Source organism: Bombus fervidus, chromosome 17 (assembly GCF_041682495.2).
Source record: "Bombus fervidus isolate BK054 chromosome 17, iyBomFerv1, whole genome shotgun sequence".
Lineage (NCBI taxonomy): Eukaryota > Metazoa > Arthropoda > Insecta > Hymenoptera > Apidae > Bombus > Bombus fervidus.
In genome coordinates this window covers 8,602,851-8,627,974 of record NC_091533.1, presented here as the reverse complement: position 1 = coordinate 8,627,974, position 25,124 = coordinate 8,602,851, and the positions used below count along the sequence as shown (strand labels likewise).

Below are 25,124 nucleotides of genomic sequence, written 5' to 3'. Positions count from 1 at the left end.
GATTATAGCCACCGTTAATATTGAACAAGCGCGCGGATAACTATAATAGCCATTAATAAACGATAAGCTTAAAAATATCTTATTGTATCGTTCCTGTCAAGTTTCTTACCTTGCACTGTACGTGTTCTAGGAACCGAACCTCGTTCAAAGAGCCAGCACACCCAGTTACATCCATATACACACTGAGCGTATATCCATAGGTTGGATCGATACGCCTTTCCTCGTTGATCTCATCGGACTTGCAGATATGTTGAGGCGGCACGTTGGTCCACTGCTCGGCCAGGTTCACCATAGCCCCGGCGTCCATGAGCCCGTAACCGAATTTGTGGGAGACCTTTCTCTTCACTCCATTCAAGATCCAACCTGGTTCCTTTTCGAGTGGTCCTGATCTCGAGGTGAGTACCACGAGGTATTGCATATCTCTCCACGTGAGGCTTGGGTTCGCCTCGAGTGCTAGAGCAGCGATGCCAGCAGCCAATGGGGCCGAGGCGGATGTTCCTGTATGCTCCACCGTGCAGATATGATCTGGTCTCAGTTTCGCGTCCATGTCTACCGTAGCAACGCTTTTGTCGTTGCCTGGTGTACCAGAGGAGTAAGTTGAAGCGAGCGTTGAGCTGCATTCTTCGAGGTACCATGGTTTGTAGCCACCCTGAGTCGCGCTGGAGATGGAGAGGGTAAAGATGCTGTTCGTGTAACCGTCGCAGTTGCAGGAATCAGTGTGCCGACCACCGTTACCTGACGCCCAGACGAAGATGGAACCTTTGCCTTTGCGACCCTGTTGACATTGTTTTTAGTGATTTTTGGGGCTTTGAGGTTTGGGCTATGTGGTGTCGCATTTACTCTTAAATACATGGCGTTGCTGTTTAGAAATATAATGCACTCTTTGTATATATAAAGTACATATCATTATAAATCGTTATTGTAACATTTGTTATATTATAACATATTCTGTATGCTATATCATAAATGCACGGTGTTGATGCTTGGAACCATATTATACAAAGTATACAAAGTGCATTATACTTACAAATAGAAACACCATGGATTAACGCACCACCACAGAATCCAGATCTAAGAAATATACAGAGAGGAGCATAACCGAGGCAATAATTAGAAGTACCACATAAATAAATTTTTCTTGTTGATTTACTCAATTATTTTCTCATTTGTTGAGTGTTCTCTTTTTCCGCATCATCCCGGAAGAAACTGTACTAGCAGTAGCCGGTTTTTCCACGTATACATTTAATTCGTACGTGGTAGATGAAGTATTAAAGAATTACAGTAAAGGCAACTTACGCTGGTGACACCATAGATGAACGCCCTCCTGGCAAGAGGGCCTGGGCCATCGACAGTTTTGCCATCGTCTTCAGGGCCCCAAGAAGCGCTGTATATGTCGATATGATCAGGATTCAATCCCAGCGCTCTGGCTTCGACGGCATCGTTTACCGGGCCATCGAGCATTCGCACGCCTGAGAACATAGATGGTATGTGCGTTAAGCTGTATCTACACGATATAGCGAAACATTGCTATATATCATGTCACTATAGCTCGTTAAACTGCATCTACGCTATATAGCAATGTTACATAATATTCCCTTTTTTTGTTTCCATAACATGTTATATAATGTTGCCATATAACATGTTCTGTTATAGGTATATACAGTGTGAACGTAGTTTTAGATAGCTCTCCTTCTCGTTACCCCTCAAGTTCGCCGATTTCCATGGAATTCGTGCTTTCGACCCTCCATTCAAGAAACAAAACAGGCTAATCGGTAAGAAAGTAGAGACCCTATGGAATTCTAATTACGCTGTTCTCCTCCTCTTTTCTCTCTCTCTCTTCCTTTCTTCCTCTTCTAGTTTAATCATTAAATTCCATCGGAAGGAAAACTGGTCTCTCCGATGCCGTTGCGCTGTTATACGTTATTCTGAACGCGTTAAATCGAACACGGAGCTGTTGACATGCATTTTAATGGAAACGGGCCGATAATGTTATCGGAACTCGATATTCTCTCGAGATGAAACGACTTATAACTAGCGACGGACTTAAATCGCGAGAAGGTTTGAATGTTGACATTACAGTAACGAGTTCGACAGGATTGTAGCATTTTTATTATGAACTTCCATGAAATAATGAAACGTATTCGTTTACAAAACTTACTCGAAAGACATAGACGGAAGATGAAGCATTCTAGAAACCTGTGACAGCTATCCGAAGAAAATCATTCGCTACGGAAGAAAACTTTCTTCTAAGAAAGACTTGTGACGTTTTAGAGGGCGAAAAGTTTAATCTCCAAATTGTTGCTGGTATTATTCTCCTGTAGTCTTTGAATAGAAAAATCCTAGTCGATTTTATTTTTTTATTAGCGTTATCGTGTAATACTATGATACGGTAAAATTTACTTTGGAAAGTTAGTATTCTTATTTATAAAGTGAACTGTATGATGAAACTGTATTTGATTTGTATTTATAAGTATACATATTGAACTTGATTTATCTATCTTAAGCCCATTACTATTTATAACGATAATAGCGTGTCGATATCGGTGTATGGGTAACGTTTAAGTAATCGTGGCGGGATGTGGAAAAAGGAAGTAAATTGAATGCAAAATGCGCGAATTGGTGATAAGAATGTTCGCAACAAGCCAATGGAGATGTGATTGTTCGAACGCGATTAAGCGGCGTAAACGAGATCGTTGAGGATGAAATTTTCTCGCTCTCTTGGGAGTTAAAGAATATTAAAGTGAGACTTTGTAGATTAATCGAATAAAATATGTATCTGTGGCGTCCTTTATTGATTTGGGAATTATATAATAGAAAGGTCTTTTGAGATTAATTATTTTTTTATCATTTGTGAAATTGTTTTGTTGATTTTAACCCTTTGTGTATTCATAAATGCACTCTATGTTTAAAAAAATATTTTATAGGAATTGCATCATTAAGTCTAACAACAAAGGAGCAAGTTCTCAAAATTATTCTCTTCGCGAAGACAAGCTATATTATATGAGATTAATTACTAAATATTGTAAAAGAGAAATGAAAGTTAATAACAAATTAATAGAAAGAAAGGAAAAGAAAAGAAAATACACGCGAAACACATACACTCAAGTACAAGTTCAAAGAAAAAATCTATGCTGATCATGTATTTGATTAATTTATTGGTTATTTAATCAATGGATTAAAAACCACAACAAAAATCACGGGGAACTGAATAGCTGGAGATTTTCGTTAGAATTGTTCTAGTTACACAGAATTTAGAAGAATAGATCAACAAGAATTTTAATGAAATTAATCAGACGTATTGTCTGGAAATTGGAGATTCTATTAGATGGAAATGTTACGGTTTATGTGTATTGGTGGACGCCATGGAGGCACAAAATTTATGTGCAGGAAATGTCTGCAAGGATGCGTGATGTTAATTTTGAAATGGACCCATTGTTCAGAGTTTCTAACAGATGATAGTTTCAAGTGTCAACAACCGGCAGACAGAATACCCGGAAATTGTTGTACGAGGAAAATGCGCCATATTCGGCTTACTGTTTTAGATTACATTGTATAAATAACTACATTACAAAAAATTCTTCAAAGTATTAATACATTATAAATATTTATGGATGACAGTAAAATTAAAACTAAAAATAGAAACTAGAAGAATTATAATTAAACTGACAATTTCATGGTTTTATGAACATAACTAAAGCAAATATAAAATTCCAGGAAAACATTATTATGCTGCGTCCAATAGTTATGCAAATTGAAAATTGCACGCGATGATCCATAATCTGATTATAATTAACATCCGCGGAATAACGCATAATTATAATATTAATACCGTAAATTTGATTATACAAAATTGTTAAAGCATCTGTGTACTATGATATTTGCTTCATTAAACAAGTAGCTTTTGTCCAGATCAGTATTCTTCAATACTATTATTTCATTATTTCATTACTATTATGTAACTCTTATAGTATAATCTACAATAATACTACTTCTACGCCAATAAATATTTTTCCACGTTCCATAAAAAATCATCAAGTTATTTTATGAATGTTTCTCTCTTTTTTTAGAACTAATACTCGTTTATTGAGTATCTACTGTAATACGAGTATTCTTCTCTTTACAAACGGTTGAAATAAATCAATCCCTTCTTCACAATAGCTTTTTATTTGTTTACTAGTTTTCGAAATTCTATTTTTAATAAATATTTCCTTGTTGATTTTTTAAAATACCTGTATAGTAAAAGCTCGGTTATCAAAGGACTCTCATCCCGAAAAAATCGAATCTCGGTCATGTTTTCTGAAAAAAAGACGCATCAATTTCCTCACAGAATTTTCGTTTCCAAGCATGCAATCGCGTGCTCCGCGTACCATGGTGGGGGTAGCATTAGTTACGCCACGTCGCAGTCTCTATTCAGTGCACATTTCTATTGGAATTTGTACTGTCTTTTCATAATCTTCTGCGTTGTTCTATGTTTCATTGCTTTTTTAAATAAATTATTATTAAATAAATTAGTACTGGGCCGAAAAAGTTGTTAAACCCAGTTAAATAGAGACAGTTGTTAAATAGAGATGAAAGGAGAAATTATACCTAAACACGAGGATGGCGTTTGCATCTCGGATTTAAGCTAATTAACATACAATACTCTATGGTTCTATAGAAAGGAATTCCCCTTACTAAAGTATGTATTTATTGGATTTACACGTTCTTTTTATGTAAAATTTTATGCAGTTTTATTGTCTCTGTATCTGACTTTATGACTTAAATACCGTTATAAAAGTATAAAGAAGTAATTATTTGTCGTTTGACAAAGGATTAATCCATTTTATGTTAAGCATTCTTCAATTTTCGAATATGTCGATGTACAAACAAACTTTCCGGAACCAATTATGTTCGACAACCGAGGTTTCGCTGTATTATTTTTTATATAACTTGATAGTATATCTATTGCTCGTGTTTATTCTTCGTCTTGACAAATGATAATTGTTTGTATAAACGAATTTTAGAAATCAATGCAATAATGTCCTTCGATCGCGTGCTAAACCATATCCACGAAACCTAACCTAACTTAATCTCGTAATCCTCGATTCTGCAAACCGAAGTAAATACGATCATTTCCCAGAAATTTGTCAAACTTCATTTTCGCTATCCTTTCGAATTGGAACTCGAGAAAAACATCTCAGAAAAGAGAAAGAGATCGCAGTTCGTATAGAATAACAGCGAAGTCGCATCTAATAAAGGGGATCGTGTATCCGAATGAAATTTAATTCGCTGCAGTCGCGCTTTCATTCTGGAACGGAGTTCGCAAGAAACTAGACTGTTATTTATAGCGCGAAACTTTTACATCTTTTTTATCTCCTTTTTGAAGGTTTTTTGCCTAAAAACGTCGTCGCGAATTTTTGCACAAGTAGCTCGATTCTTCTCGCAATTTTAATCGATTCTATGGTTTTCTAAGTATGAAATTTATAGCTAATATACTTAATATAATTATTTGTACTGGCATATCTTGTATTGTGTACCGAAAAAGATAATTGTAAAATACGTTTTTTCCCCATTTTTTTATCGTGTATGAAAGTGTAGTTTAGAGCATAAAAATCTATACATCTTTTTGACCTACAGAAATTGATGAATTTTTACCTCCTATGCTTGCATTGTAGGCAACACCGACGCCGCAGTATTGGTTGAAGGCGACCGCAGCAACCTCACCAGCACAGCGTGTTCCGTGCTTGTTGTCACCGTTGTCTCTTGGCATTGGGTCATTGTCATTGTCATTGATGTCTGTGCTAGCTTGGTGATCGTAATTCAAAGCCAGGTCCGGATGATTCGTCTGTATACCGTCGTCGAGGATCGACACGACCACACCTTTGCCAGTGTAACCCTTTTGCCATGCTGGACCAAGATTCATATCGTAACCGTCCTTAGCTCCACCGTTCTGGAATTAGTTCAGTATTATTTCTTGATTAACACGAAGTAGAGTGTAAACGATCAACGATACCGTTATAAATGACATTATTCAGAAAATATATGTATACACGTTTGTTTCAATAAATCTTACGTACACGAGTAACAACTATTGAAGCTACTAAAAATTTAATCGACTACTGTTGGGAAACTAATAAAAATTTTTAAGGTTAGTTGGAGCTATTAGAAAGAGTATATCTTCCTCTGCAAAATACTATTTGCTCTATTTCGATCCAACTTTCCGTTGCTGAGATATCCTCCTTTGAAGAGAATCGAATTTTTCTGCCGCATATTCGGATCTTCTACTCGTATCCCTGACCAACCACAACCTCGTTAATTGTGTGCTGGTCAGTGACAGGCAGCGTATGCGTTCTTTTTTTACTATGACTACTACTTTAAGCGTACGCTTAAGCGTATCTTGGAAGAGATGTAGATCGCTACAGGCTGGCATTCATAGCTCTATACACTTATTGTAGATAGATATGTCTGTTATCCTTCATAGCGCTACACTTTCGGAACCAATTTAGGTGTCTGATGAAAACGCATTATTAAGGGTTTAACTTTGACCGTTATCCGAGTAGATAATTACTTAAAAGTTTCGTAATTGTTTTACGTGTCAGGAACGTGAAGGAGTCCTTCACTTTAATATCGTTTTACCGAAGTTTCGTGAATTTTTGAAATTTTGACATAAAGTAAAAGTACACCCTTCATTGATCTTTCACGCGTCTTCGCCCATAAAACAACATACATACCATGTAATCGATGCCTTGAAGCCGTGCAATAGTTTTATCAATAGTAATTTTTCGCATAACACATAATTCAGAAGAGTCTAGAGGTATTTTATCGACGAGACGCGTCGTTCCTATCCTTTCACATTCGACAGCCATTCGTCATATAGACAGAAATTTGATTAGAATTATATCGAAGAGTTCCGACGTTATATGAACAATAAATTCATTCACTCTGACACGTACGGAACGTGATTTACCGTTATTACAGCGTTTCGTATACGAAAGAACCGGTTGATATTTATGCACGACCATTATAGGAGTTAATTAATTTCAAGTATTGAAAACGTGATATTTCATTTCCGACAAAATACGTTATTACCCAATTGCATCCATTTATTTCACCACAGTCTACAACGCGTATATTTCTTGTCGGCAAATCTGTATATTTCAAACCGCAATTCATCGTTCGCGTTTAATACGACTAATTTTATTGAGATATCCTTCATTAGAATTCATTTTTCGATGGTTTGTGAAAAAACATTAGCTCGCTAGTTCTGTAATGAGACAGAATTGTTATGGTTAGTTAGTTTGTCAAATTTGAAATCAATTTAAAAATGTCTCTAGAAGCTACGAGATATAGATTGCAAATACATATTTAGTAAAAATTTGATGTACGTTATATACGCACTACTAAGAATTGTTAAATATGATCCTATTAAACATTGAGATTTATTAATATAATGAATAATTGGCTTTCGCGATCTGTGTGAAACATATATTTTGTAATTTCTATATATGTATATGTATTTTCAGATTTGTTTATTCATCAATGTAACCAAGTTTGACCAATGTAACCATGATAGTCGAGTCTCATACGTATTAAAGCGAGATTGAATAAATATTTAGTTATAAAATTGTTATAATAGTCGCGTGATTATTAACGTGATAATGCAATAAGTAGTCATAATTGATCATGAAATATGAACTTTATTCGGGAGTTTATTCGTTCGGAATATGTATTATGCATTTCATATAATCTCTCTCTCTCTCTCCTAATGTTGTTTTTTCTTCTTTCTATGATTTTAACGGATCAATTACATCGCAAAAGTATATATGGCCAAAGCAAGCATCGTTCGATGTTTCGGCGATTGCCTTAATGCAAGCCGTTGTTTGTATGTTTCGCGTATCTTTCACGCTAATCTGTTTATCTCAATCGTAGCCTTTATCGAGCGTGGAATTCATCGCTGAATTTCAATTGAGGGGAAATTTTCGCACAGCTCGGTTGCTTGGCAACCATATCTCTGCCAGTTTGTCACGATTAAGTGGCTGAAATTTTTAACATCTACGGTATATCGGCCTCGAAATAATTTGATTCTTACATTGTGCCTCTTTGTGCGTCATTTATTTCCAATTATTTTTATTTTCGTCGCATTCTGGCTGTGTCAACGAATAGATACGATACTTATTCTCAATTTCTTCTAAAATTTTTCTTAACGATACATATTTATTTCATCTAATAATATTGCATTACTTCACTGTATGTCGTTTAATGGGTTAATTTATCAAACTCGAATTCATGAACCTGCAGTTTTATTTACAAAAGCGTTGTAAAATTCAATTAACAATTTGCACATTTTCTATCGACACACAAACTGCAAAATTTCTTCACGCTCGCTATAAACAGTGAATATTTCACGCAAATATCTCGAAAACAGAACGCAAAAGTTGAATAACGTTTAACAGAAAATTAAACGAAGGCAATTTTTTCCGAATAACAGAGTGCAAATGTTTTAACTGCGAATCGATTCGGTCGCGGGACTGAAAACGAGAAAATGGAAAATTCGATACGGATTGTTCGCGGAAAAAGGAGGTGAAAAAGGATTGCCTGTTAACCGGTTAAACAGAGGATAATTGAATGAGGCGAGCCATGCAAGAAAAGTGGGAGCGTTCCCCGAACGAAGTACAGAGAATATTTAACAAGACCACGACGAAACTATGAACCGCGAATTAACTCGCCAAAAATAAAAGAAAACCTATAATAATTGTAAGAAACGTAATAAAGGAAGGAGAAAAGAAAACAGGCATGAAACATTTATATCAATTTATCTCCTTTTTACGATAAAAGTCACACGTAGTTTGTTTATGTCTTGTTTAATTGTCTTTAACTCGAGAAAGAAAATCAGAATCTTTTTATACTCACTGAAAATGAAATGGTTCCGAAACGAATCAGTTGCAGAAATTTATATATATATATGCCCTTACATTTAGGATATTATAATAAAAACGTTGCTTCAACAATTCTTTTTAAACGATTTATTAACTCATTCGCATTTGAAGAAAATAGTGAATATTCTTTATTCACTAGTAAATATATGTGCAGAAATCCAAGACCAAAAACCTTATGATTTCCTCGGAAAAAAATCCTCGAAATATCCGAAATCCTAAAGCAGAATACTTCCATAATCTATTATCAACGATAAAATTTCTAACAAATATCAATCTGAGCCCCAAAAAGTAGACAAAAATATAGATTCGACAAATTGGAAGGACGAAGTGAATCCGGAATTCGTTATAACTGGTACGTCGTTAAGTCCGCCATGTTCTCGAAACGTAGTCTCGTCACGTAGTTCGTTTTGGTTGAGGTTTCAGGGAAGTAAAATCGAAGGGCCCACTTACCAGGTACCACTGTTCCTTAAAGAGCGGATCCGTGAACAGGTTTTGAAGAGGCACACCTCTGTTTCTTTGTCGATGGAACGTGGCCTGCCTAGAACGCGGTCCAAACTCATCGAAAAACGCCGGATAATCGGCGAATGAGAACGTCGTGGGCACGAAGTCCCTCTTCTTGCGTTTCTTCTCATGTTGCTGTTGGAACCACCGCACCTATAAAAGAAAAAAAAAAGAACAAACAGATCTTTCTTTAGATTTTGAACTTTACATCGTGCAGGTACGAATTGGAGAACATTCAAAGGAACAAGAATCGTATGTGCGATTTCCTTACATGTCCTGATTCTAGGTTGACGTTGGAACAAAGCTCGTCAAACTTCTATGAGCCGAGACTCACTTTCGGAAACGTTTTCGAAAATGACACATTCGAAGACTACACGAAGTGCAATTGCTGTTGATTGATAGGCAATTTAAAATTCATTTGGTATAATTGTTCGAGCTGGGAAAAGTTAGATAAAAATGATAATTCGGAATTTTTTAACTGAGTCGTCGTGAATTGTTCATTGTGACGATTTCAATATAATTAAATAGCACACAATTTTGTTTACAATTGGAGTTTCTTCGCAAATAACTTTACTTTCAAATAGATTTATTCGCTGGATATATTCTATTTTTGGAGTAATTACATATTTGATTGTTTTACTTCTTATTTTCAATTTGAATAGAAAGTATTCGATGTTGAAAGAGATTTGGTTTGAAAGACGAGTTGTAAGACTAAAGAGTTTCAAGGGAATAAGAAATACGTTTATGCGGGTATCCTTGGGGTGACGTTAACGTTAAACGAGATTGATTTATCGTGGCAATGGAATTGAAATTTATTTCGCTTGATGTGATCGGTATTCGCATATCGCATGAAATTTAGCGGTTTTAGCGATTAATAGAGTTGTGCGTTTAGCGACGCGTGTGCTTTTGATGAGATTTCATATGGAATTTTGATACGATTTAAATGCAATGAAATATCGATAACGATTGATTGCTCTCGGTGGCGAGTTTGAGAAATTTGTTGGTTTAAGGTAATATTGTAGTAGTCGGAATACATGTGGCCGTTGGGACAATAATTATAAATCATTATTTGAGTCATATATTGAAAGATTAAATAGTTTTTTTGACTACGTTTTCCAAAAATCGTGAATTATCGACCATATCGAAGAAAAAGAAATTTGCTATAAATTATGTGTACTCGTTGAGTGAGAAGATTTAGAATAAAAATATGAAACACGATTCTCGTGACATTAATGCAGGATCAAAATATTCGTGTGATTTTCGTATGTGAATTTAAATTTGGGAAAAGTGTCACGAAAGTTTCTAGAGACATAAATTTGGTATTTGAGGAGATTCAAGATATTTCCTATTCCACCTAAGCAATGGTTTAACGCATAAATTGTTTCACAGAGATTTATGAACGGAGAAATTACATAACAGTTCCATTACAAAACTTTTCAAATTCTCAAATTAATAATCCTTACAAATCTGGAAAAAGAATATTGGATGCTTATTTATGTAAATTACTTTGATCAAATATACGATATTCCAAAGAAACTACGTGCACCTAAAGTTTTATCATATAAAATGACATATTTTATAAGCACTGATCTAGAACTTCTATTATATTTCTTTGAGATCTAACAATCTGCAGCATAACGTTGCGTTTCAGTAACCAGTCTGTTGGTATGCTGCTATTAAGAATTTTGCGTATTCACAGTTCACACGTGGCACATTTAAGCAAGCCCACGCCAATTTAACAGGAAAAATACGCAGGCGGTGGAAAATTCCACGAAATATAAACGAATTCGGCCGTATGGCGCCTTGTAAATGGTACCATCGACGAGTACCGTTTTCGCGGTTGAGCTTCGACCTAGCGGAGCGTGAAACGCGCAACACCCCGGTCATCGTTTCATTCATATCGACGCTAAAGCCTCGCCACGAAAATTCACGGCCTCTGAATTTTGGCCAGCAGCCAAAAGTTCCTAGGATTCCTCTATGTTCCGTGTCCGTAAGTGTCACGGTCGTAGCATTCCGATGTTTGGAAAAACGCGGCGCTGAATATGTAGAGATTTCAAATGTGTTCCGTGCATTCAATCGCCGAAAAGTTTCGCTGTTAACTTTTAACCGATGTTTAACTTTGTTTCCAGCTTGAATCAATTGCTTAGTTAGAGTTGTGAAAACGCGACTCCATGAATTCATACGGAGATTATTAGATAAATTTACTTATATCACAGATATTTCATTTGTAAAGTTTCATTTGGAAGATTTCTTTTCTAAAGATTTAGAAAATCACGGATATAAAAACCTATGATATAAGGGAGAGAAGGAATGATAATAATGAATAATAGTTGCAAAAAACAAAAAGAATATAGATATATGAGAAAATAGAAAATATAAGTCTATTATAGAAAAAGATGGGTAAAGAAAATTAAATTATTATAGCACGTTAGAAGTTAAATAATTGCAACGCTGATCACCTTAATTTGTAATAGGATACAGAGAAGAGGTTGACTCGTTCGGAGATGCTATTTAATAACATTTCATGAATTTAAAAAGGTACATTGATCGTTTTTAAGAGCAGTTTAATTTAAATTTTTGTGATCATAACTAATGAAATGTAAACTAAACAGAAGTTTGTTTTATCTACTAAATTCATAACGAATATTTTGAACGTTTAATATATTTTTACACATTACGTGTATTTTGTGTAATTAGCACTTTCAAATATCCCATAGCTACACAAAAATCCGTATTCTAATGATTATCAACGAGTGCATCGAACTTTACTAAGTAAAAATATATTGGATTTAATGGTTCGTACATAGTTAAATACATAGTTAATAGAATTCAACCGGGTGATTAGAATGTTGAAATTAACAAGCGAGAATGATGGTAATCGTAACGCGCAATATAGTCATTCGATTTATAGGCTATTAGTAAAGTTCCGTTGGTTTGAATAAATTGGGGGATAAAACAGTTTGGATAATTGGTTGGTTTATGCAACGATACGCCGTGGCAATTTTCGGTACAGTACAAGTCAAATTAATGAACGCGGCTGATTTTTATTTGAAATCCGATCAATACACGATTATACTGAAACAATCATGTATTAATCAGGTTAATGAATGACTGTGAGATTGATTTTACATAGTTGATAAGGTAGATAACTGAGCTGTGTTTTAGAGAAAGGGTGCATAAAATAAAGTAACGAATTGAATGAATTGTATTGGAAACAGTAGTTTATTTAATACTACCTATTTGAGATTTCTAATCTAACCTTGCTATGGCGTTATAATTCCTATAAATTTCTAGTTTCCAGTAAATCATTGGCGTACCACGTAAGTACTGTTGATAGGTAATACTAATCTAGACATAACACGCCATCTTAATCTTACATGACGGCTGAGTAAATGCTACGTATGTATGTATGTATATATAGGAAGGTCCTAGGTAAGGAAGTTACAGTGTTTAGATAGTGCAATTGCTATGCGTAACTGTTTGTTGTAAAAGCTGCTTTCCTATACTGCATCGTTGCTTGAACAATACAATCCATTTTTATATATTTTATTGGGAAACACATTCTGCTTTTACAAAATTTGATGAATTAAAATATACAATATTACTTTTATAAATTTAGACACTCTAGGTATATAAATTTTTTTAATAGCTAGCTGCTTAGATACTTTTGATAATGTGACAGAAAAGACAAAATATCCTGAATAAGAGTTAGTATTAAATCAACCAATTACAATAGTTGTTTGTTTGATTCGTGTATAGAAGATTTTAAAAATTCGTCGAACTAGATGGTTATTTAAAGAAAAAGTCAATAAGAGAATATAAAAATGTAGGGAAATATAGGACAGTGTTTCGAAAAATTTAAGATATTCAAAATGTCTGCAAGTACATTTTTAAACAAAAATATTCTTCCAAATATAGTTTTCAAGTTATCAATTATTTCTATCTTTTACTAAAAATACAGAATGATCCCCGCACAGGTAACTCCTTCTTCAAAGTTAAACATCCTTTTTCACTCTATAAACCAACTTAAGACTGATCATCTTCGAGAAATCTATCTCTTTCGTCTGTTCACAAAAAAAAAAAAAAAAAAAAATACTTTCCATTAACAACACAATCGGTTTGGATATCAATCGAATGAACGAGAAATCCCGATTAATCGCTCCTCGGGATATCCTTCGGTTATTTCATCCATTCGATGATTGTTTCTACAGCTTCGTCATAAATACACATTACTGTGTGCTGTAATGGTTCCGTATTTGTGGAATAAACCTTTTCAGCGGCGTTTCATCTCGCATCGAAGTGCTTCATCGGCGAGAAAAAGACAATGGCTGCAGCTGAAAAGATGGTGCAAGCACAATATTATCTCTAGAAACAGCGCGATATTCCACCGTGTTTTTGCTAGCTGAAAAGAGAACGAGAACACTGTCGACGATCTGAGACGGTCATCCGATGGCCACTTCTCTGTTTTAATGCTACGTTCCATGCTTAAGACTTCTCCCTGCCTTTTTATAACTTTTTACCGTTATAAGTATTATGGGTTGGTTACCATGTAGCGAGTTACTGTTAGAAGAGTTCGGTATGAAACCGACTGGATAATCAAGAGATTTCAATTGAAAAATCGCAAAATTACTCATACCTGAAATATTACCATTTAAGAACGAAATTTTCTGTTTTCGATGTACGATTATTAGTTTGCAGGTTTTTATGCGAGTATGATGAATTTAAAGGTGCAAAAATTCGCAGAATGTGTATAACGTACAAAAATATATAGAACATCTGAAGAATATAATATTAGGTGGTCCGAAAAGTTTCTTTCGTTTTATAAGGAAATAATGGATGCACAACATTTTCCGTTTTATATTATTTTATCGAATTACGTATGATCCATTTTGTTCTATCAAAATAAAGATCACAACGTTCGACGGATTAGGTTTCATGTTTGTATAAAAATGCGTTGTTGTAAAAGACGTATCTGTAAAAGAAAGACATTTTTTGGACAACCTAACATAAGATATATATTACAACGTAACAAGTGTCAACAAAGTTTTCACGATATTTTCATAAATTGTTTAAATCGCTTCTTTCATTTGCAAGATAAACCAGGTAAATACCATCGCCAAGATGAAACAACTTCCAACTTCGGAAAAAAACAGCAGGGTATTATTTAACGTCAAAGAATATTACCATTTGAATTACGCTGGCAGAAAATTAGAATACCAAGATAAACAATGCGCCAGGCACGATGACAGACGCCGTGAAATTACGCTGCTTCTATATATTTCGCACCTGTACCCGTGTTAGTTGTTCAAGTTTGATGAGTACCCGCCTTTACCATTTCTGACACGCCAAAGATGGAATCACTTACCCTCGGTTCATCCCTTAGAGTCTTGTGATGCGATTCGCTGCTGGAGAGGGATCTCTTGTGAAGTCGTTTGTCAGCGAACAGGAAGTATTCCTTCAGTGCTCCAATCTGAGAACAAACAGAACCAGCCTCTGTTAGTTTCGTGGTTGTTCCAAGCATTAACAAGTTTTGCGTAATTATTCTAATTTCTAATGGTAACGTACAGTGGCTGCAAAAAATATTGACGCATATTCTTCCTTTTTAATGAAGCGTCGCAATCATGTATAGCAATTTGTATTTACTCGTTTCTATCAACAAACATAAAGCTTTTGTTTCGTTCTTGAATTACTAGGATAACACACAATTCTCCTGAATTCAAATAAAAATCACATCCTTTTCAACTCTATACTCATTCATGGCTACCAGCTTGAAAATTGAAACGACAATTTCTCGGGAAATGTACTTTCCAAAGTGCTCATCGCGTTTCTTAATGGATCCTAATGGCACATTTAAAGGATCTTGAGGTTTATTTGCAATTTCCGGGTAGTATGGACCGAAGAGTATCATTGAGAGTGAGGGAAAAGAGCACTTTAAAAGGTATAGCCGTTCACTTTTCACCGGTTGCTTGATAACTCGATATTATTGACCGCTACTACGAGGCCAAAGACAACAATGAAAATGTCTTCTTTCAACATTCGTGTGTTCCAGTGGTTGTCAAACTATGTCACGATAAGAGATATTCATATATGTGTATAATTTATCAGAAATTCTGACAAAATATTTGAATGACGAGAATGTTCATCAGGAGAGTTTTATTCATGGTAAATCATCGGATAAATAATTCAAAGTCGATTCTTTTCTTAATTTGCATGTTCGTCCAGTAAAGAGTAATTTTTTGACTTATAATTTTTTCGAGTTTAATATAAGCAAACTTCAAATTCTTTTTTTCGCAACTAGATAATACTTTGCGTGTTATGGATTTATGTGAAAAACGTCAGCAGTTAAGTTCAGACGCTGACGAAGTTTTTCCGAAAATGATATTGCGTGTTGCTATCCGCACACTATTGTAAGTTATCCATCAATATTCTGTCAAGGTTCACTACACTCCATCGACTTCGTTTCGAGATTTGTTATCTTCAAATAACAAAACTATACTTCTACCATAAATTTAAAAACAATCACTCGGTAGAGATACAAAATTCTAATAATGAGTTGAACAATTAAATATATTTTTTAACCATTATAATATAAATCCTGATTTAAATGTTATCATTTCTATCCTTTGTTCCATATTTTAAAACGAAATAAATAAAATATTAGTTTCTAATAAATTCAATATTAAAAGATTTCGACTTCAAACAGAAGATTTCCTTTATCTTACTATTTTTCCCGAAATAACAGTCTCTTTCCTATTTCCTGCGCGCTTAACTTAAAAACTTCGAATATTATATAAATTCCTATGTTTACTACTAAAACTAAAACTATACTATTTTCTTGCTGTCAAACGTTAACTTAAAAAAGTTAAGTTACGAAAGAAACAACAAAACTTTTTACGCTAAGTATACCATGGTTTCTCTTAGTGTTCACACAAAACACACGAAAGACACTGTTTCCGAGGGTAACCAGCGATCGCCAGCGGAAGATCAGAACTGTCGGACTGTCAAAGATCGCCAGAAAAATATAATAGTATTGGCATCTATCAAAGAATCTTCGGACAGTTCGCGATCTGTTCGTTGCTTATCCGACAAAATCTGACGTGCCCTTCTTTTCGATGGTTTCGCGAACTTGTCGTATATTGAGCACAGTAGTGATGGGATCAAGTTCAATATTTACTTACAAATCCAAACCAAATCCAATATACATATATCAATATATAATTCATTTATAATCTTATGATTTATTTCATAATTCATTGTACTTAGCAAGCGTAATAGAATCTTAATAAAATTATCGTATTTTCAAATTTCTGAATTCTTGTACGTTAAAACTATTAACATTTTCGAATTTTTACTTTTAGCTATTTTTTTATTAAAAAATGTCTTGTTAGATTTCATCAGATTTTAAATTGAAATCAAGAAACTCAGTCAATTATAACAGTGTCTATAATATGTTTCATATTGATCGAGTATAATGTGGAATAATGTTCGAAGGTACTTTCAATGTATCTACTTGAAGCCATCACTAGAGGTTTCGACAGTGTTTGAAGAATTCTTGGCCAGTTTCAGGGCGAAGTCATTAAGGTTTTTCTAGCAAGTCTCAATCGATCCGCGGCTGGACGAGAATAAAAATGTCGAGAAGCATTGGCGTAGCGTGCACAGGACCAAGTTGTTGGCTTGATTTCCCAACGTGCACGGAAATCCATTTCACGAGAGAGCAGAGAAACGGCTTTGAGAAACGCCGATATTGTTTTCTCGTCGGTCTGCGCGCTGATTTAAGACGCTTCGGTGCCAGGCTTTCGTCGGATCTGCGGATCCTAGAGGGATTCTTAACGGCGACCCGCGTTGCTCCTGTAACCGGCTACGCTTCCACGATCGAGTAATTTCGAAAGGATATTCCACTGAACCAATGGAGCATTCATGAAAGGGTGGAAAGAACGAGGAAGGGAGGATGGAAGTTTTTCTATAGATAGTGAACGTTATAATCGATTTGATTGAATATTTTGAGATAATTGACCCAATTATAAGTTGATTTACGAATTATTTTTTGAACATTTCAATAAAAATACATCCGATAGTAAAAATGAACAACCGAGCATTAGCAATTAATTACGAAACAACCAAACTTATCTAACAAGGAGGTGGCAAGAACTACGAAATCTCGCATGAGTTGGTTATGCATTCGATGCTTTAAGTTGATAGTAAAATAGTTCCGAAAGAATTTGAGCGAACGGGCCTTTGTTTTCGAGAAATTAATCGAGAAATTATGTTCTTGGTGCAGCAATTTCTTATGTTTTAAATATTCTTACTACAATTTTCATTCGCAAAATTGTAAGAATACGCAGGAATACTATAATAGACAAAAATAATAAAAAATGAACCAAAATAAATTGCAAGATTTTAATATTAAGAAAAACGTAATAATAATATTAAAAGAATCTATAAAATACGATATAAGAAACTCGTCAATTTCTCCAAAACAAAAACACTCAAATCCTTCTGCCGCTGCTTTATCATCAATTTAAAGTATCACACGTACATACAGTCAACTTGTTCGAGATTTCATAATTCTCGCCATCTCCTGTAAGATGAAGCACACTGTTAAAGATTCAGATTTCTAGCAGATTTAAAACAAATTCCTTAGAAATCCGAAGAAATACATATAACGTCTTCAAATAACTCTAAACTCAAATTATCATAAAATTTCTGGCAAATTATTTGTTTAAAGACAGTTCTACGGTAAGTGATAGATATTAAAATCACACAAACTCTAGTGTCGTATTCGAGAAACCCATATCTGTTACCTTTAAAGAAATGTATAAATCGATAAATAAATATGTATGTACATTGTACACTTTGCCTTAGTAGTTAAGGTCCACGTGGCGCTAGTGTCGCGTCAGCCGATCATCATAGCGTTTCTGTTATCAACTTGTCCAAGTAGATCATCATTAATAATTGTCATTTGTTTAGTCATCTTCGTTTCAAGGCTGTCAATTCACCTACGAACTTCTCGGAAGTCACGTAACCGCGATCTTCTGACGGTTAGACTTACTTGTACGGTACTTAACGGAAATTCCGTTGCTGAACCTAACCCGCAAGTCTTAAACTCGGGGGCTTCTGTGGTGCTCATGTTACCTTAATTCGCCGTTGTCCAAGGACGATAGTGGAAGCAAAGCCTCGACGAAGGACGTCCGTTAACCAGCAGACCGATGACCCACAGTATGTGGAGGTTATCGTAAGGCATTCTTGCCTGGTTTGATTTAGTGGCTTCCCTTTAGTTGCTGTGGTAACTTAATCGTTATCTGCTACACTGCCTATATTCGGCCCATGCTGTGCTTGTACTCGTTCGCCACATACTGCGACCTTCTCTCTGTATGTACACGACCATGCAATCCCTGTTTCAGAATCCAGTGATAAATCACCTGCACACTTCCTACGTCTATCCACTTTTCATACCATCCGGTCGCTATTTTTGAATTTTGATTTGGTAGATTTTTATGGGATCCTTCGATGTCTAATTTTACGTCTCACGCGATATCTCCTAAACGTGCTCGAATGGAGTGGTCGAAAATGAATTAACCTAAACTAAACTGTTAGAAGTCTACGATCTAATTAGTGTTAAGAATTACAAATTCCTAACTCACAACAAGAAATTACAATTAATGACATTAGTGATTTGACAAACGACGAGTTTTACAATTTTGTATCAAATATGATAATCAGACAACTCGTAGTTTATAAAATTTCATTCGTTTTATTGTCAAACTTGTTTCAACATACGTAGACAAATTTTGGCTGTTTAGTCATTTGTGGCTTGTGACTTTTAAAATATCGCTAATAATATTAGTTCAATCGAGCAAGATGACTCACGTGGTAGAATATAGGTTTGATCTCGTACATGGATGAAACAGGAACTTCGTCATCGGCTAACATCGAACGCAAAACCGCAAAAGCTCTACGATCACCGATTCCTCTGTCCGCGATGCTGAACACGTAGCAACGATATCGTGGCCTCACCCTCTCTGCCAAACCGGATATAGGCAACGGATACCGTGGCAGCCGCGTTTCTGCTACCTCGCAGTGTGGTTCGATATATCGAAAAACGAAAATCGAGAGCTGACCAACGAGAAGCGAACCACGCCGCTTCATCGGTGAACCATCTAGCCGACTTTCTCTTTTGTTTAAGAATTTTCTAACAATCTAATTCTGATAACACCATTCTCTCGAATGTACTCTTTTTTCCATTCTTTCCAAGAAGGTTTTGCTAGTAATTCTGTAATGTAAGTCTACTGATAAATAAATGGATGATATTTTTTTGTTGAAATTTTTGTACCCTGAAATTTAGTAAATTTAGTTGCGTCGCTTAATTGATACTTTCGTTTCGTTATTATCATAGAGAAATTATTTATTATTTATATTTATTATTTTATTGCATATGTAGAAGCATATGTTTTGTTAATTTTTATCAGCACTCGAAACTAATTTAGAGGAATTAACCATTCATTGAAACCTTGAACGACAATAATTCTATCGTCTATAAAAAAAAAAAAAAAGAAACGTAGTGATAGTGAAGAATAGTTAGGAAATGAAAGCAGGGACGTTTGTGTATTTTTTTCTTTTTTTTTTTTTTGTTCACAGTTGTCGATCCATAAAAGCAATGGCAGTAACAATGGGCGCAATGAGCGACGGACCTTAACTGGCTGCGGCATTGTTGTTTCGCGGAGGCACTCGTGATAGGTCACTTCTGTCGATACGAAATCCACGGGCGAAGCGTATTCAGTAAAAGTAAAAATATCAACGCGACATATTGTGTACCCACATACGGTGTCCCACTAACCGTAGTACAATCGATAAGGAGGCGACTCTATGTGAAAAAGTAAATCGAAAAGGCAGAATAACATTTTTTCATAGCGCGCTTTGCTTCTTTATTCTACGTTTCTAACTTATCTTCACACGCAGACTAAACTCATGTCGACTATAGCCGTTTAGTTTGCGACTAACCAAGTTCAAGTATACTTGACAAATTTACAAACTCAGTTTTCTCGAAGCGTCGCACAATACGATATAGAGTGGGCAAAAATCAAAATAATCATCGTTCGATTTTATCTTATCAACAGTGATATCATCAGTCCGTACGTAATGTGGACGTAAATAATAATTCCCCCAAGATAGACAGAGGATTGGTAAAAATCGTTTGTACATCAAAACCTAATTACTAGAAAAATATCTCGCTTATTCATTGTACATTTTGCTCGTCAGTTTTTGTCAGATGGTGCTTGTTACACCTTAAGTATGGAGCATATTTGAGCAAAGATATGTAGAATTTTGATTTCCAATTAAAAAATTTCTTTCGTTGTTTAAAAAGCAATTTAAAAAAAAAGCTGTTTAAATCATTCTGTATCATCGTTCTGTGCCAGGAAGATTATTGTATTAAAGTGTTATTTAGATTATTTTTTGTTACAAACTGCTACACTGGATATTTCTTATTTTTTTTAATGAAATCTACTCGTAATCGTGAATCGTTGGTTGAAGAGCGGATGTCTAACCGCGTTTATTCCAGAAAATTTTTGAAGTTACACAAAAACTCTGTTCTTTACTGAATGTCAGCGCGATATCTGACAAAACGGAAGGGAGGATAAACGATTTCTGCATGACATTTACGAAACGATGGAAAGATTGTCGTTGGCATCGGCACTATTTATTTAAACGTCACCGTATGTGGCTAGAGAAAGAAATAAATATCCAAGATAATTCAACTAAGCCAGCGAATGAAGGAAATCTTAACAAAAATCTCATAAACAAACTTTTATGCGCATTGGATGATCCTGATATCAAGTTTTAGGAAAACTGCACGTTATATGCATTTTTTTTTATCTTTGTTTCAAATCCTCGTTCAAATGCTGCATTGCGCGTAATATGGAAAAATTGTACTCTACATTTTCGATTTGTTTTTTCCCATGGAAACGTCCCTTTGTCAGTTCTATCACGATTACTTGGACACCCTGTACATCGACGGTCATCGTTTTAAATGGAAGGGGCGAACGATATTCAACGCACTTTTCAAACGTTTCCCAGGAATATGAATTCGCTTTTTTCCTCCCCCCCCCTTTTTTTTTTTTGAGGAAAGGGTGGTATTCCCTTTTGATACCTTTGTTTTTTTTTTCATGCATCGTGTCTCGTTGTGATATTGATCCTGATTGACGCACGTTGCTCTGGCTTTGAAAACGCGGGTGTATTTAATTGTTCGAAAGCGGATCTTGCGCGGTTTTATACTGACCACTTTGCGTTATTCTTTTACTGCGTCGCTGCCACAGTTTTTAGTCGCCAATTGGTACAGTTTACTGCAGTGATCGTGTCCGTGGAAGTAGTTTCCAGAGTTCAGAATTTTTTACGATATTGGTAGTACTTTCTTTTTTGTAGTTAAAATTCCCGGAGGAATTGTTTTTTCATTGTGAAATTTATTATGCTCTGATCTAATTAACTAGTATATAGATACAGTAACGTACAAATATCTTTTGTAGCAACAGTATTCGTTAATAATTATTTTCTATCTTTAATAATTATCAATATTATTTTCTTCGAGCTTTTTGTATAGTGCTTGACGAAACGTGTAACAACATTCGCGAACGGCATTTAGCGTGAATTATCCCTGTACATATACTAAGATGCGCTCGTAGCGTGTATTAATTTGCTTATGGCCGTGGCATGCCATAACGTCATCGACGTTAATAAGCGGCATGAAAAATGCATTAACTCGTTACAAAGTAATCCGACGTCTTTGCACCGTGTTAACGCTATAAGTATCGTTACTTTTATCGTTGCCTCAGCTCTACTCTGCCATTTTCTAACGAACATGAATGAACGAGATCATCTTACCCTGTCAATTACATTGATAATCTGGTTATTATTAACGGAGGAAACTGGTGGTCGTACATGTGCGATAATCCACGGTTCAGAGACGAGATTGAATCACGATGTGCCACTGAAGAACCGAATTCGATCTTCTTCATTTTCCAACGTTTTTAAAGGAAGTTTGCTTTTTCAATTTACGAAGCTTTGGCCTTTTAACATGTAAGAAGTCAAACCGATCAATTCAACTTTCTATTCGTTTCTTAATTTCATTATTTAAGTACACCACTGATATTTAATTCTCGAGAAACAAATAATCACTTCCATAAGTTCATTCAACTTTCGGTTATGTCATTGTTGCAGTAAATGATTTAAAGTGGAATCTCAGACAGTTATTGTTTATGGCAAAGTAGATCTATTAGATGTCTGTAACTTGTATTTTTACGATAAGTTAAGCACATTGGCGCCTATTTATTACACTGATAGCTCTATATTGTGTAGAGTATGATCGTGTCAGAGTTCTTAAAAGTTGCACGTCTTGAATCGATGCCGAACACAGCTTTACACTCGGGATTACGTCAAAGTAGAATTTGATATACGAAGGACAGCTCTTATCTGGGTTATTCCGGTACTTTAGTTCTCTCATTGTAACGTAAAAAGCAATAAGAAATTAACGATTAATCTCATTCCACGAAGTTTCACAATATAGTGTAACTGTGTCACGACATTTTTGTTTCGTCATGATAAAACGCAAGGAGAATCCATCGTCTTATCTATTCACTGCTTTTTCTTCCTTTTCCTCTTCTTCTTCTTCTTTTTCTTATACGATATTAAATTTTAAGTAAGAATGAACGTGAAGCGATCCAATAAATAGAATAAGTAGCCAATTCAACGAAATAAAGAAAAAAAGAGTAAATGGAAGGAAAAAGAAGAAACATTCAAAGGAATCAATCGTCCGCACCATAAAAGAACATCCGTTTAGACCCAGACTCGAAACGAAAGCCCCATTTTATTCGATAATCCGTTTGCACTGCTTAAGTATCAGTATATTGAACCCTTGTATCGAGAACAGTCATTTCATACGATTTTTAAGAGAAAAATTAGGTATACAATATATACAGTAATTAAGAAATTTCCATTATTTTATAGTTCCTTAGTAAAAAGTAAAATTGCGAGACGTGAGTTGCAATAGCAGAAAGTTCATTAATTACTAAAATGTTACACACGTACGTATTGATACGTAAAACATGTATGTAGCTTGAAATATGTAATACTATTTTATTTTATTTAATACGTAATTTAAATCGAACATTTTCAGACATATAAAACGAAATGTAACTCTAAAAGTAAAAATAAAAATCAATGTCTTCCTAAAATTTACATTAAAACGATTCAACAACATTCTTTCAATTAGCAAAACAACCAATTCACCTATTACGATTTTAAGATGAATTCCCTCTATCGTTCACCAGTCGAACGATCTAATTTCTAATAAAGGGAAGGTACGCGATCGAGCACACAGCGAAAACCGTCGAACCATGATCATTTCTTTTCCCTGTCTCTTCTTTTCCGTACGACCAACGAACGAGTAGAAAATATCGACCCTGAAACGAGACTGGACCAAATAAGCTGACGATGAGCCCTGTTTCGAATCAGCGAAGTCCAAACCACACGAAGAGACCAGATAAGCAGCCGGGAAGGGAAACGGTTGGAAACGGCAGAAAGGAGCGCTAAAATTCCAGAGAAAAGTAGAAACGGAGGAAATTGCGGTTTGGAATTCTGACTGTTAGACGAGATTTTGTGCTACTTTCGCCGTGATGCTTTGCTATTTAACGCTGTATAACGTGGAAAAATCGAGAAATCGACAAAATCAGAGAACCGCGAATATCCTTTAACCTTCTAGATAAGAAGATACTTTGCACCATGCAGAAGACAATTTTTTCTTTTTTAAAGTAGATATTCGAACACTCGTAGACGTCTTTTATGACTACCTATATTGTGTACGTTATAGGAAACATTTGGAAACATATAGTAGCGTTACGAGACTCGACTATCATGAGTATGTATATTAATAAATAAAATTTGAAATCACACTAAAATGTGGAAATGTGGACAAGATATTTAATGGAAGCAAGAAGTATTGAGGCGGCCGATTAACCATTATATTATTAAACTTAAATATTCAGTGGGGCCATGTTTAACACTTATTACATGCTTGAGATGACTATTCAATGTTTATACTAATTTTTTGCTAGATATATGTTTGTAATAAACATCTTGTAATTTCAACATATATTTTCAAATTGGTTTCAAATTAGACTAATATAATCATCACAATCGTCCCTCGTTACACTGTTAATGAAATTTCAAAATGTTCTATGTAAGACTACAATTTTTTATGGTTTCTATGGAAAAACTTTCGTGATCCAATATAAGCATTAAAAGGTGAAATGAGAAACTTGCTGTATAAATATTCATATTTAATGGCCAGCGTGTTCTATACACATTTATTATAACTTTCCTGGTTTTTTCCTTCTTTTCTTGCCGCGTGTCCATTCTTCTATTCGCGAAGCGCGATGATTCAGCCACGAGTAAAACACCGTTGTCGAACAAAGCCGGAGCGGAATAAGAATGAGACGCGCGTCTCGCCACCGGTGAAAAGCATGTTTTTCCGGTCATTAGATCCCGTTCCGGCGATAAAAGGGTGGAACAGAGAAAGCCAGAGATCGTTAGCGAACCGTTTGCCGGGAGACCGATAAAAGATCGCGTGAAGAACGCTATGACACTTTCCACCATTTTGTTATCCACCTTTAGCTCGATGCTCGCTCGATGCTTGCTCGATCCCTCGAATCCTCTTTCTTT

The 25,124-nt window shown here is 35.2% G+C and overlaps 1 protein-coding gene across 2 annotated transcripts in view; it reads right to left on the bottom strand.

Annotated features, from left to right (window-relative positions):
- The window catches only part of Fur2 (furin-like protease 2), a 416,618-nt gene that overhangs the window by 10,175 nt on the left and 381,319 nt on the right, over nucleotides 1-25,124 (bottom strand). For both annotated transcript variants that reach the window (XM_072020553.1, XM_072020554.1), the window contains exons 3-7: nucleotides 14,782-14,886; nucleotides 9,366-9,569; nucleotides 5,635-5,929; nucleotides 1,297-1,469; nucleotides 110-775 (exon numbers count right to left, since the gene is read on the bottom strand). In XM_072020553.1, the coding sequence (XP_071876654.1) occupies nucleotides 110-775; nucleotides 1,297-1,469; nucleotides 5,635-5,929; nucleotides 9,366-9,569; nucleotides 14,782-14,886 (1,443 nt within the window). The remainder of the gene's footprint in view (nucleotides 1-109; nucleotides 776-1,296; nucleotides 1,470-5,634; nucleotides 5,930-9,365; nucleotides 9,570-14,781; nucleotides 14,887-25,124) is intronic.